We start from the raw sequence: 16,494 nt of genomic DNA on the forward strand, positions 1-16,494 counted from the left end.
AGGTAGACTAACAACTAGTCTCTGAAATGAACATATTTTACTGAAAAAAGTTCATAGTAAAAAAAAAAAAAATATAATGAAAAGGAGCCCTGAGACTTTCTTCATTTTCAGAAGCTTTTCCTGAAGCTGAGGAAATCTACACTTGCCACATTTTCTAGACTTGTGAGGGCTTTCTTGGATATATTTGCTTCAGGGTATGTACGACATACTAATGGAAAGGATTCTGTGGATTTCATTAACTACATTGTGACCTTGAGAGGGGCATAGTCTCCCTTTAACAGACTGGAACAAGCGCGAATAAGATTTTTCATTCCTTCAGACCAACATTTTCTTCAATATATACATTGCAAAGCCTTGAATTTTAGAATGAACAAGACATGACACAGGACCTTAAATTTACTAATCCACTGAGCCAAAGACACAAACTAGTAATAATTCAGATGCCTAACCTTTAAAAAAAGAAAATATCCGATTTCAAAAACAGAATCTCTGAATTTAGTTAAACATGAATAGGGCACACATATCCTCTTACATAAGACAAATAGATATTGTACATAAGCTTTATCTAAACTTTCTAAATCAAGAAAGAATTACACAACACTGTTTCTGAACACTGAATAATCTAAATATGTGTATAAGATAACATTTAGTAATATCTCAACGTTTCGGTTAATTCAAGAGCACTCTGGGATTACTCTACTTTACAGAAACCAGAAAGACATTATGAACCAAATATATACACTGGACTATATGTGTGATACTTGTTAAAAACGTATTTAATTAACAAATGTCAACCACATGTAATATACTGGCATAAGCCATATATTACATATTTAAACATTCATAACATAAATACATGCACTACAAAGATATGATATACTCCATTATTGATAATGACCATGACCTTCACAATAATTCCCTATCATTAGTCATTATTTCACATAAAAGGGTTATAACTTCTCCTACAATTAAGTGCAGTCATACTACAGTCTAACCTCCAGATATATGTGATATTATTCCTGTACTATAGTGCTGCGGAAGGTCGCTGGTTCGATCCCACTGCGTCATACCAAAAGACGTTAAAATATGGTACTTGTTGGTCCTGCCTGGCGCTCGGCATTAATGGGTACAACAAGGACTGGTCGAAACTCGAGTCAGTATAATGTGTCTGAGTGGGGTATTCATGCTTCACTGCGGCATGGTATCACAGTGGGCTAGCACTATAAAACCAGCTTCAGTCTGGGCTAGTACAAGCAGCCACACATACACATACACGCATGCACGTCGTCATATGAGCGAAATATTCTCAAGCCGCGGCGTTAAACCCAATTCCACCACCACCACCACCTGTACTATAAAACCAATATACCATATATGACTCCACTACTACACAGACATACAATATCTATCCATAACTCCCATACCATAACACAGATATACCATAAAGAACACTATACTATTACTAAGACATACCATAGAGGACTATACTCTAACACTTACCCGCTGCCATTTTGCTGGAAAATTGCTGAAAGCGGGGTAAAACTATTCTCACTCTAACACTTATACATAGCCTGCCTGCCAGGGGGAAGGCATCCCAGCTGCTTAGAAAACCCACTTGATCACCACCTACCTACATCCACAACATATCAACCCAGATTATTTTCAATGTCCAAATAAACCCTATATCACACTCAGAAGGGATTTTTCCTCCTGCAACACTGAACTCTGTGAGTTGGAATACAGCACAGCTTTGGCCAATTTGAACCACGCTCCTGTCTCTGTTCATAACTTGCAAGAGAAGATTCCCATCTGTAATTAATCCCTGGGGAGAATTACTTGGTAATTCTGATGATTGTTTGTGAAGCACTACTTAATCTTATTTAAACTCTCCAAGTGCTCTCTGAATGTAGCATCCCTTTGCTGGATAAATTAGGCACAGATGAGAAATCTGCCTGGACTATCTCTTCAGGTTTACATTAAGAATTCAAACTTCAAAGCTCAGACTCACAAAGTTTCACCACAACAAACTGATACTTCTATACAGGTACAACAAATATTTTTGAAAAAACTTCACTGAAGAATAACTTGAAAAATTCAATGAAATGTTTGTAAAGTTAATGCATCTATATCTAAAAAATAATAATAATAATTCAAACAATTTAAAGAGCATTTTTGGCAATAATTCTATTTAATGTAATTAAAATTTCTTATTACTGCTGAGTTGCTTTCCAATTGTAAATTAAATTTCAAATGTCAAAATACTTGTTGTATCTGTATAATGCCCCAGTGAACAGGGCACTTTGACTCTTACATCAATGACGTCATGAATTTTATTTTACCAGCCTCAGAAATTCAACATTTAAATAGTGTATACTTTATTTGAGCTGTACTTGAGTTTCGATCCGTTAGTCATACCTGAACAAGACAATTCTTTCTCATTTCAGTCAGTTCCAATTTACACCCAAACTGAAGCAATAGGAACATATTCGGAAACATAGTCCTCAAACGATGCTTGTAAGTAAGAACCTCCATCATTGGATTTTCAAATTGCCTCAGCAGTTTAGTAGTGACTTGTGGAATAGCGTGAATTGTAAAGGTAGCCTCCAATATGAATATAAGGAAATTCACCAGATACGCAATCAACAAACATTATTCATCATCAATACACAAATTTCCACAAAATAATCAATTTGTTTTGACAACGTTTCTGAAAGACACACATAATTAGCTTAAACACAGAGCCAGCGTAAGTTCAAGGTAAACAGAAAATAGAAATCTTGCTTTTTCAAATTGTGTTTAAACACTTCACTCAAAGAAACAGAAACTGCACTGTGTTCTGTGCAATAACTGTGGTGTTTTGCCAGAAAACTGCCAGCCCTGAAATACATATTTTAACCAGATTATCTCCACCAGGCAAACATTCATTTTGCCTATACTTCATTACCAAAAGCTAAACATACACATTTGCAAACATAACAAATATATGTCCTCAAATTCATAGCAATAACAATATTTATAATTAAAGAGAGGCATTGTGAAAACACCCCTTGCCAAACTATGACCACAAAATAAACGCACAAACGAATCCAGGTTTCTCACACCATGAATATTCACTTGTACATGTATACACACTAAATATTTTCCTTCATAACATCAACTCTTAGAGAAACATGAATCAGTATATGCAAATATTGTCATAGTTTTCAATAATCCACATACACTCTATCTATCCGCTATCTCTGTAGATGATAAAGTGCTGACGACTGCTAATATGATGACGATTATATATAGAACAAAACTTCCCAAACATGTAGTACTGAGTGCAATCATTATCAGAAAGTAAACATGGAACAATATCTTGTTTATCAAAGATTCAACTTCTTATCCTAATTGCTTTACCCAAAGCCAGATATCAGAAACATCAGCTGAATATGAAATACAGTAATATGGAGAACACTTTCTAACTTTTCTAATACAAAATGTCCCTATTTCAAATGATCCAATTTTGTCAGTTCAAGGGATATCATTCACCCACATATTGCAATGGTGCCGATTTATCAAGTCTTCAGTCTTCTAAATCACTCAAGTCTACACACTCTACACAGTGAGCACAATGTAAATTATTACCGATACTTACGATTTCAATCCAACATATCACATGACAGACACTTCTACTAAGATTAACATCACTCAACACCAAATTACTGTCAAAAAAACTCACGCCACCTCAAATACAATGCAGGCCTACAAACTATCCATCACATAGATCCATTCTTCAAAGAAGACAGTAAAAAACAGGACGGCATCGCCTCATGATATGTCCATTCTTCAAAGGGACACTGATTGCAGAGCCACATTCAACTGAAAGTTCCACAACTAACTTGAGCATGTGTACACAGGTAAGAAATGGATGTCCTTTTTTTCACGACCAAACAACCTCAATGAGACACCAACCTGGAAGTGCACATTTCTGACGAGCCAGATGGAACTGCAACAGCCTTGTGAATTAACTGTGATTTCCTCAAAGTAAGCAACTCCTTGCAAAATAACTGTAGCAAGTTTATTCAGGCACGAATTGATAGGAGGGCCATGTACACACACACCTGGTTATGCCATCAGCGATCATTACCCATCAGCCCCTGTATCAAGACTTCCTGTGCGGCTCTAGCTTTCATCCCGTTAATCAGTAGCCAATGCCGAAGCTGTTCCGTTACAAATGTTCACTGAGCCCTTACAGCATGAGAAATCTTACATTAGTCATGTGACTTCGTGTAACTATGGGAACCAATTTTGAAATACCTCCATGAAAATTGTCCGAATTGGAACAAATTTGTAATCTCAAGTTCATCACAGAAGTTAATTCTTTGAAACGGATGAATGGAAGAGATAGTCAATGTAAGAAAAATACCTGTATATTACAAAATGTGAAACTACCAAAGACAGATAAGTTGATAATAAAAAGTAGATAAATTTACACTAAAGGGAAATGATTTACAGATAGGATTGTGATTCATGGTGGTGGTCGGCCCTCGTCTGACAAATGTTTAGCTAAACTAGTGATAAAAACAGATAAGCCTTCTTCCTATGCTCTGTGCGTGTGTCAAAAGGTAGCATATCATTGATTCATTTGCCGAAGTCTCTACACTGAAGGCATGCCCTTGTCTAACATGGGTGTTCTGCTTAATTCAAAACAGCTCCAATCTGTTTTCATTCTGGTTTTCTCATACAATTCCCTGTACTTACGATGCTCATTGACTTATGTTTGTACTTCTACAAAATATGAAGTTTTTGAAACTAGTGTGGATGCAGATGGATGAATAATTTCATTTTCTAATTTCTGCTTCTTGTTTTCCAAGTTTCTTAAAATATGTATTGTATGCTTCTGGGAAAATGGTACAAGGAATATGCAAGCAATATGTGATATGTTGTGTGGTATATTGTATCTTATCTTATATTTTATACAAAACTAGCAGGATACAATCCATGTACAATCTTAAGCCTGGGCACACAACCAAATCATATCCTTGACTAAAGCAAATATTTATATATACCTTCTGGCAAAATTAAAAATGAATATATGAAAATTCATTATCAAGTTTTCAGAATTTGTTCAGTGTACCACAAGGATCTACATTCCTCCCTCGACCCTATCATGTATGAAAATCCCAAGCAGATTTCTTTCCCACTTCATCAAGTTTTCTCTTGCCTGACAAGAAATAACAATATTGACCTGCAAGGGCCTTGGTGCTTTGTTAGTATATAGTCAATGGCTATTATTTGCTCTTCGGTTGTAGTTACCTATGCAGTTTGGTAACGCTAAGCATTGAACTAATCAGAGGACTTATATAATCAACAGGCTGTAATAACATCTACAGTTGAACATACGCTGCTCCTGAGATCTTATGTCAAACAATCTTACACAGGCTTCTCGTGTTCTCCTTGAGAGTTTGCTAAGTAATTCCTCAAAATTGTGATAACTATCACCAATTACCTGACGATTTTCTGCTGCGTTCGGCCACTACGCCAGAGCAGCCTTGGCTTCTGAGAGCAACTGCATCCCATGTGGGGAGCAATTTTCCCTCTTAAAACCCTGCAATGCTCAAAATTGCTCTTTCATGTTTAATTACTTGACGCACTTTGTGAAATTAACCAATTTGGGATTCCCAGAGATGGTACTAACCACACCACTGTTTTTCTTTAGCAGAGAGCAAAACATGATTCTTGACAACTACCCTCACTCAAAAACCTCTTATCGTACCATGAAATTCTCTTGGGCTTGATCTAATCACCTCACAATCAGGTTTCCTGGCCAAAAGATTCTTCTTTTCCTGTATGTATTCATTCTGCACAGTCCTTATAGGAAGCAGCAAGGTTTTAACAGATTCTTAAACTTTTATAGTTACTGAAATAATCTGTTATCATCACTATAATGAGTTTTACAGATGACTTTGTTATCAAGTAGATAATAGCTTTATCCTCTTCTTTTCTTTTTTTTAAAAACATGTTGACTTGATGATAAACCATCATCCCAGGTTTATCAGAATGTTCTGATAGAAAAAAAGAAGGTGCTTAAGTCAGAGAAAAAACAAAATGATTGAGGCATCCAGAGGCAACTACTGTGCAATCGAAAGTATACACTTGAAAACTGGATTTGACCACAGCATTTAAATGATATTCTACCATGACTTCAGTAAATACTGGATTGTGATTGGTTAATTAAGGTCATTCAGAGGTACATAATCATGTTATATACCTCTGGTTTCACAACACAGTAAGTATTTTTATAAAATCTTACTAGCGCGGTTGTGGTAGAATGGTTCTACGTGTTTGGTTTTAAATCTATTAGAGCTATCATAATTTTGTTATATACATCTGATTTTCCAAAACAGCATGTTTATCGCCTAATTAAAACTTTACTAGGCTGAAAACACTGCAGACTTAAGGTCTGACACAAAACTCTGATGGTGCAAGACTTAGGGGCTGGGATACGGTTCAAGAATCTGATAACAATGATAATATCTGGGTTCCTAACCTTACCGAAACACAACATGGACAAAGTACTGCTAAGAGTGAGATAGCATCTCCCTCCCTCAAATACGAGAGGCTAGCAAAAAGTTTTGAACCTAAAATACTTCTGATATGTGCATTATAAAAATAACTATGATACTGAAAAATTGTTTATATCATTCACATAAATGTAATATTGACATGCACATGTCGCTAGTTTGCAGTCATGTGACATCTAATCACATGTACCCATATTGAAACAGCAGGAATGGATAAGCTGGAGTACATAGCAGTCATAAATGTTTTGTTCCTCGAGGGCCACCCAGCGAAGCACATGGAAGAGCGATTCAGAGCAGTACAAGTACCCCAAGGGACTCAGTACTTTTAGTATGCACATATCAGAAGTATTTTAGGCTCAAAACTTTTTGGTAGCCCCTCCCATATATATTTGTTTAAGAAAGTAGTTCATTGTGTCTTTTGCAATGTAAGTGAGCCAAACAGGCAAAAAAATTTATCCCTCGTAATATACTCATGCCAATAATGGTTGTCACCCCCCTCCTCACCCAAACCCCCCACCCTCTCTCAAATTAAAAAATTGAAGGGGTGACAACCATTATTGGCATGAGTATATTATTTCAAAATGAGCAAGGTCCTAATAAGTTTGACATTTTCACCGAGATGGGTCCATCTGCATGGTCTAATGAAAACAGCTTCTGGGCCTCCTTTCACAAAGTGCTAAGGTGATCGTAAGTCACTAAGGTGACCTTAGTGCAATGTTAAAGAATGGGAGTTAAGGTTAACCTTAGTAAAGGTTGCTTCTTGAAAGAGCCCCTGGAAAGCAAAAGACATAGTATGGTACTTGTTGTTACGCTGCCTGTTGGTCACCATTATGGAGTGAGGGAGTAACGATTGTACTCAGCTTTAGTAATATTATCGTATTCCCAGTGGATAAACCAAACATGGATATTGTATCCATGTGGGGAATCAAAACCTGATGAGTAAATGCTTCAACCACATTGCAATGCTAAAAGTAGAAATGTCTTGCCATGACAGATTAATTCAAGCAATAAGAAAGCATTGGCTTTAAGTTATCTGAGTAGTGTGGTAAGAAAATATGAAATGAACGTACAGTCATAATTATGTATATTTTTTGCACATACACCATCACCATGCTACTTTGAACAACCTTCAAGCCATGTGGAACCTATATGAAGAGAATTCAATCCAGATGCACTGGATCCCATCAATAGAAAAACCATGCCCTATTTCATTATCAGCCCAGAGAACTATGATCCGTTGTCAAGTTGCACACTTCTGGAACACATGGCTTCTTCTCAAGCAGTTACAGGCCCAGATTGCATTACGACTTGTAATGTACAGGAACTATCGATCACTCAAGTTTCATGGCATGATCAATAATCAACTGCATTAATATTTCATTGACCATCTCGACATAGAAACCCTTCTTCCTACCACAGATAAGCCAGACTACGACGCACTTATTTTTAGTGTAGTTGAAAACCCTAGCACATTTTCCTTAATGGAATGACTCGGGAACATGTATAACCTTGTATAGCTGAAAATCTTAGGACCCCTCCAATATGGACAACCCAGATTGGGCCTTGTGTATTCTTCCTGAGTTGGGAACCCATAGGGCTCTTCTGTCCTTGGATAGGTCTGATTGGGCCTTGTCTATCCACTGGGAGTTGAGAACCTAAGTACTCTCTCTTTCATTGGAAAAGCATGATTGGGTCTTGTCTATACTTTGTGAGTAAGAACCATGGCTACTCTGATACTCTCTCTCTCTCTGTGTAGACAAGCATGATTGGGTCTTGTCTATACTTTGTGAGTAAGAACCATGGCTACCGCGATACATCTCTCTCTGTGTAGACAAGCATGATTGGGTCTTGTCTATACTTTGTGAGTAAGAACCATGGCTACCGCGATACATCTCTCTCTGTGTAGACAAGCATGATTGGGTCTTGTCTATACTGTGTGAGTAAGAACCTAAGTACTCTCTCTTTCTCTCTCTCTGTCTGGCTGTCTGTCTGCGGACAAGCATGATTGGGTCTTGTGTATACTGTATGAGTTAAGAACCTAAGTACTCTTCTTTCTATGAACAAGCCAGACTGGGCCTTGTCTATTCTTCATGAGTTGAGAACCTTGCAGCTCCTCTGTCCATTGATAAGCCTGATTGGGCCTTGTCTATCCTTTGAGAGTTGAGAACCTAAGGACTCCTCTCTCTGCGGACAAGCCAGACTGGGCCTGTCTATTCTTCATGAGCTGGGAACCTAATGACTCTTCTGTCCATGGACAATCCCGACTAACTATTTAAGTGTAATTGAGGGCCTTCAGATTTGTCCCAAACTAGACTTTGGATTATTTCTTCTCTCCTAGGGACCTCTCCCCTATGGACAAGCCTGACTGGGCAGCAAGCATGTATGTTTCATATAGTTGAGAGCCTTACCACCCTCTCCTCTGTAGACAAGCCTGACAGATGTAATTCCTTGTGAAGTAAAAATACAACCAATCCTTTCATGGTCAGGTCTGACTTGAAGCATGAGCATTGATCAGTTTCATCTGTGTATGATGACAACTATCAGCCAGGTCACATGTCAGTCCCAAAACTATTCATATCCGGTAGCCAATGTGACCAACCAATACACACTCATTTAAGGTTTCACATCTCAGTCAAAGAATGATTACAAAAATTTACTCTATATCCTTGATATGGCCCCTTTTGGTATGCCAGACATAATTCAATTTTGATCTTGTCTGTTAAGTTCATTAATCAGAGACAGAGATAGGAATCAGACACACGGCAATCCCCCTGTTGGTTTATTAGATTACTCTGATCACTGGTGGTATATACAAACCGTATACCACACAGCAATATCATACACCCATTATTACTATATCCCAGGTGCATCATGCTTTCCTGCCAGAGATTTGATTGGCTGGCAACCTACTGGGAAGATTATGGTTGTTGAAAAGATAATACTCTGCTGGATTCATGGAGAGTACTGCCTCCCTATCGGTTGTTTACGAAAGATTGAGAATTGTGTTGTATAAATTCAGAGGGTCAAGATCCAGAATGGAGGCAAAACAATAAGTATGATTATGTATAAGAAATAAATATAGATTCTGAGAAATATTGAAATGTTCCAGGCAACCCAGGTTATATTAGAGTGACGATTTGGTATTGACCAATGACTAGCTGTTATGCCATTTAAAATGATTTGTTGCTTTTGCATGTATTATTTATTACATCGGTACGACTTTGCAGCAAACAGACTTTAGTTTCAATGCTGGAGGGGCGGTGGGGTAGCCTAGTGGTTAAATGTCACGTTTACAAGACCCGGGTTTGATTCCCCACATGGGTACAATATGTAAAGCCCATTTCTGGTGTCCCCACTGTGATATTGCTGGAATATAGCTAAAAGTGGGGTAAAATGAAACTCACTCACTCACCTTTCCAGGCAAATTTGATCGGACACAAATAGTAACACATCCATAGTAACACAGTGATAAATACCAGTACCTTCTGTGAGACCACGCCATGATGACATGAAGTCTTCGGATGTTGTAGTGACCTTAAACTTGACCTTGAAGACTCTTAAGTCAAAATTGTTTAAGAAACAGCCAGATCAAGTTTTTACGAATTTGGATAGTGTCTAATTGTTTGTCATTCTAGAAGTTGGTGAGTCAATAATAAAGCATACAACTCTATGGAGGTGAAATTGGGTTTTACGTCGTGCTCGAGAATATTTCGCTCATATGACGAACAACTCTATGGAAAACAAGAAGCTGTTATCAATAAAATTGTATGCTTTATTATTGGATAGTGTCATAATCCTTCCATGAATATTGTTCCCAATTCTTGATAGGCATAGAATATACTTATTATGCCATGTTAACATCAGAGGAGTGACAATGTACTGAGTAGAACAGAAAGGTCAAACATTCCATAATTACATCTGTCACTTTCTGTGGATACTAAAACATTTCACCATTACCAAAATACAGGATTTTTCAACCATCAATTTCAGCAAGGAAATACATATGAAAATACATAGAACAACAGAAATTTATCTAAACATTTCTCAGAAGCTGATCTACAGCCCCTGTTTGCAGGGGAGTAATAATTCCATTATTAAATATCCCAGTTCAGGATATCATAAATACTGTACAACTTTGTAATGTGACATAATCTGAAATTAGTGAATGTTGGAACATCTCTACCACAATACAACATCATAGCTGGCTTGTTGCCATGACTCTACATGTCTTGGCTACAAGGCTGAGTTGATGTTGTACACAGTTCCTCTCAAAGCTGGCTAGTCTAGGTCCTATATTTCGACATAATTATGATATACTTATAAACATATAATAAGATTATAAAAAGGCTTTTCTTTTCTTCATTTTGTTTTATGAGTTGTCTGAATTTCAGGCACCCTGAAAATATGTTAATAATATATATTTTGATTCAAATGTTTTTTTTCTCAAAAACATTATGAACAGCTAACATTTTGTACAATTTGATGTGACTATAAATACAACACCATGTATAAAAGGTGTCCTCATAATCACCAAAGTTATCTATTAATAGGCCTGCATATGACTGAGCGCCATATTGCTTGGTGAGCAGGTATTTCCCACAAAGACATCCTCTTCATATAACTATGAAAATCGAAGTTTTATGATAAATGCAAATTCACTTCTGTAATGAAGAGAAAGTTCTAACATCACAATTTCCAAACAACTTCTTAAGAAAAAGGATATTTCTGAAATGAATTCAATCATACCTTTAATCATGCACACATTGCGTGATAAGTCAAAACATGCGCTGCCTAATTTGTCTGGCATGGACGCCAAGCTCCTATCAATCCTTACGTCCATTACCATCAAACCAGATTAATAGCAATTTGTCTTTATTCTTGAGACAGAAAATTAATCGTGGGACAAAACTCGATCAGAAGGATGTGGAAGAGTGGTGAGATTGGCCAGTCTTGCAGATTGTAAAGCAGGTTAAAAGCCAACACTCATGATTCCAGAGAAACAATATCAATTAAGTGAGCGACTGTTTTGGTAATATGCCATCAGTTCTTGATGAAAATAGACGTCCAACTGTAATATGAACGTTCTTCTTGCTATCTGACCACTGAACAAGCCAGAAAGAGCAGGACGGACTACAAGTCTTCTTGACAAACACAGGGGCCGGAGACAAATAGGTTCTTAACTGTCATGATTCCTGATTACCTGAGACTTGAATCAACATGTCACTGAAATTCTCAGCACAAGGAAAGGGCATACACTGTCGGCAACAATGACAACATCTAAGATGCTGATGATGAGTGAGTGAGTGATTGAGTTTAGTTTTACGCCGCTTTTAGCAAAATTCCAGCCATATCACTGCGGGAGATGCCAGAAATGGGCTTTACACATTGTACCCATGTGGGTAATAATAAAACCTGGATCTTTGACATGATGAGTGAACACTTTATCATCCAAAACTGTGTTCCACAGGAAATATCACTTGTGTGAGATTATATGATATCTCCTGGGAGATATCGTTTTAACAGTAGATTTTGTACAATGCCCTGATAATGCTATGACGTCATCAACTTGATGACGTCACAATGCTATGACATCGCTGCACTGCAAATCTAATGGTAGTACTGTTTTGAGAGATGTACATTTTTCATTGAAAACTAATGAAAAGTGATTTTTTAATGATAAATAGAATCTCACCCTAGTGTCTACTGATATCAATTATATCAACACTGGGGCGGTGGGGTAGCCTAATGGTTAAAGCGTTGGCTCGTCACGCCGAAGACCCGGGTTCGATTCCCCACATGGGCACAATGTGTTAAGCCCATTTTCTGGTGTCCCCTGCCGTGATATTGCTGGAATATTGCTAAAAGCGGCGTAAAACTAAACTCAGTCAGTCAGTCAGTATATCAACACTCATTGATAAAGGTACAAATATCCTCGGCAAGCCTTGGATATTTGTAACTATCAACTCGTGTTGATATAATTGATATCAGAAGACACTTGGGTGAGATTCTCTATTTAACCACTAGACTACTGCAGAGACCCCAGATGAAGGGTGTTATCAAATTCATCACAAACATGGTACTGTTCATATTGGAAATGCTCCCATGTCCAGTTGTACATAACTCTTATTTAACAAAAATGCCATAGTGTTATTTAGTCCCAGAAATAAAGTTCTGTTTTCTACTATCTGTAAAATCAAAAGTAAATCTGAACACAGCCCAGAACAGAATGTAACTTCCCATCATTGAGGCATTCTAGATTTGAGCTTGATATACACCCTGAGGTCAGGAGACAGACTCCTAGAATGCCTTCATCCACATCTAGCTGCTGGGTGAGTGATTCAGGGTTAAGTTAGATGTGGCTTTGAACAGTATTCCAGTTTTATCAGATTAATGTGGGATGAAAGACCACAGTGCTTCAGGTCTAAGACATTTATCACTTTGGTGAAACTCACGAGCACGGTATGGTGCTGACAAACATATATCTGACTGTCGACCTGTCAATAGTGCACTGAGCACAGGCATGAAATGGTATACCACAGTCTTCGTAGAACCACTGTATTTTGCCTTCGGTTCGGTAAACCCGGTAAAATCCCCAAATTCAGTATTTTCGGTTTTCATTTTCGGTTTTCATATCGTCATTTCTATCTAGTCATAAAATGACAGTTTTGTTCATTCAAAATAAGAAAGATTATGGTTAATTTTTTCCATGTTATTAAACAATGTAAGGTTTGGCTCTTGTTGTCAATTTTCTGCATTATGATCATACCTAATGCACTGGACCGAACCGAAGGCCTTGTACCACAATATGTACCATACCGTGGTAAGAACATACTGTTCCTTCCCTAGAGGAGTATATACTTCAAGTACAGTAACTGTTGCCATGTACAAATATTGATAACTACTAAATTAGGCTTATCTACAGTCATATATGGTCATAATACAAATTTAACTGATTGGCTACAGATTTGTCAACATTGTAAGAAAGCACTTTTAAGATAAGGTGATTTAATGCAATCTTGGTGCCTAATAAGGGGAACAAAGAAAAAAGACCAACTCAAGTTTTATGTTACAAAACTGCTTGGAATATGATGATAAATGATCCATACATCAAAACTACAGTTGAGAGAAAACATATTCCAAGGCCCAATTTGAAAAGTTCTAATGCTAAGGAAATTAAAAACATCAAAAACCCACCTTGTATGTTCAGGTTGAAAAGGCACAAGAGCACATAAAATTGAAAAAGAAAAGAAAAGAGATAAATGCCTCGTAAAAATCTTTTATGTTGAAAAAGAACATGATCATATGATATATCACATGAGTAAGGCATACTGATACTGTATTTCAACACCTGTCTCCTCGCCCAGGGTGAATACGAGTGTATATCACATGATCATGGATTAAGAGCTGTATAAGAGCTGTATAACACTGTTTCTATCAACAAGGAGGAGATAACCCAGGTATAAAGGCAGAACGTCGAGATTTCATGAATGACTTTCATTTTATGAAGAAAGGAAAACATGAAACGAATTCCAATGTCTGAATAATGATCATTCATAATGCACTAAAAAGTTTGCATACTGATCTAAAATAAATGCAATATATTTGTATCACACACTTGTACTAAGGAGCATTATAGTGATAAAATAAATGTAAAATGTTAATTTGACTCGTACCTGATAATGGTTAAAATGATTAAAGCAAAAAATGATGAACAAATAAATAAAAACATGTTTAAATACTGATATTTAAAAAATACTTTACATTTGTACCAGACCATTGTATTAAGAAGCAAGTAGTAAAATGAAAATGAAAAATATCTAAAATGTCTATTTGGGTTTGTTTTCCAACTAATTGTTATCAAGATTATATATTGTTGTGGGTTTGTAAATAATGATTAAAACTGAGAATGATGAACAAAATGATCAAAATGTTGCTACCTGGTGACTACCCTTCAATGTAATTGGCTTGACAGAGTGAATGATTGCCTGGAGATAGAATCAACAGAAACAATGTATGACAACACACCCAGTCAGGTGCAGATACTTTAAATTGGGAAAATGAAACAAAGTCAAGTCAAGTCAAGTTTATTGTATTCAAGGCCTCCAGCCCAAATACAAGGAGTTACATACATATACATAACTATAATACATAATACAATGGCAATTATGAAATTACTTGGATAACCTATCATTTCTCAAGACAACAGCATGTTTTACAAATAGAGAAAGGTTACGCAGGGCTCCAGATAATTTTTCATGATTAGGAGTACGTACTCCTTATTTATTCAATATAGGAGTACTGGAAAACCTTAAGAGTACATTTAGAGTACTGAATGGAAATTAATGGCATATCAGTAATCTTGTGTTTCGTTTCATATATGCACCACAACATTGCTACTCTTGTGTAAACAGGTCAATAAACAATAAAACAATGCTTTTTCAGATAAATACGTCTGTAAATGATTCTAAGACCATACACCATTGCTGTGGTGCGTATCTTCTACGCTTTCTAAACCATTTCCTACCGTATCTTGCATATTTTATATCCGTACATGCGCCGATACGACCCTTATCTGGAGCCCTGGTTACGGATAACAGTTTCATTTCTGGAAGTGAGAATCGAGACAAAAGCTTACCTGAGCGACTTTCTCGGAGACATTCTGTTTCATGTTGGCCACGCCCGGCAACAAGATGCCCTTGGCAGCTGATGACAACATCCCATCTTTGCTCTCACTCTTCACTCCATCTGTCAAATTGGTATGGCTGTCAACAAATGGTTTCATTCGATGTTTGGCCAGCTCGGAATCACTTGAAGCTTGGTTCATGAAGTTTGCCTTCACATGGTTTACTGTGGGCCCTGAGAACAGAATCAGTTGGAAGGAGATGAGATACGAATACAGGTGCTTGCCTAACTTCACAGAAGTCTCCTGACCATGCCTGATGCCAGCTCAGTGAAGAACTCTCCTTATAAGCTGAAAATAAGACTAAATACAAGAGCATTAATTTCAGGTTTCAAAAACATGCAGTGTGACCGTCGACCGCATGAATCAAGTGATTCAGAAATATGTCAACATACAGTAAACTGCCAAAAGAAAGTATACACTTGAATACTGGATTATCAAAATGATACAAGACTAAACCCTGCAAACGTATTCTAAAACCATAATACTCCTATAAATGACATCACAATGAAATAACCATATCTTGTTCGCCACCATCGAAGAGTTGTGTATAATGGATGTATTCATTATCCTCTCAAACAGCATTTTCATTATTATCTTAATTCTTCAGATACACTTTCCCACTTTTATTTCTTTTAGTCAAAGTAACAACTACCATACTGGCATCCAATAAATGATATTTTACTGTTGTTTACGGTAGGCAGTCGATTCAGCCTACAGTCAAGAAAATCTGAAACTACCATGAAACTCTACATCACATCGCTGTCATGGGGATGCCTCTTACAATAAGACCATTATGATGACATCATACTTTTGTTCTTGCATATTATTCTGAGATTGGAAATCACTGGTGATTCCACCCTACACTTAATACAAGTAAAACTGACACAACTAAATGCAACATTATCTTGAAATTACATGTTAACCAATTACCGTGGTTTACATGGTTTTGGTTGAAGAATTCACTTGAATATGTTGCAGGTCAGGCTAACATGACAAACTACATAATAGAATCACATTATTTACCCATAATTCTTTGCGCTGCTATGGCAACAAGGCCAAAGAATCGTTCCATTAAAGAGTCTTCGTTGGGTCTTCTATGCATTGTTAACTTGTTACACACAACACAGTATCTCAGAAGGTGACGAACCCTCTCAACTATCTCACAGATGAATGTACCACGTTATGGCACAAGAATGTCCCGTTTAAATTTTAATCTGTTTTGTTAGACTAAGTCAACCGTGACAA

The 16,494-nt window shown here is 37.0% G+C and overlaps 1 protein-coding gene across 1 annotated transcript in view; it reads right to left on the reverse strand.

Moving 5' to 3' along the window:
- LOC124291191 (potassium voltage-gated channel subfamily H member 6-like) overlaps nucleotides 1-16,494 on the reverse strand; it is a 231,237-nt gene that overhangs the window by 53,813 nt on the left and 160,930 nt on the right. The window contains 2 exon segments of the mRNA XM_046728125.1: nucleotides 15,202-15,422; nucleotides 16,273-16,429. Of these exon segments, the coding sequence (XP_046584081.1) occupies nucleotides 15,202-15,422; nucleotides 16,273-16,429 (378 nt within the window).

This window comes from Haliotis rubra, unplaced genomic scaffold (assembly GCF_003918875.1).
Source record: "Haliotis rubra isolate DU_JTF1 unplaced genomic scaffold, ASM391887v1 Scf485, whole genome shotgun sequence".
NCBI lineage: Eukaryota > Metazoa > Mollusca > Gastropoda > Lepetellida > Haliotidae > Haliotis > Haliotis rubra.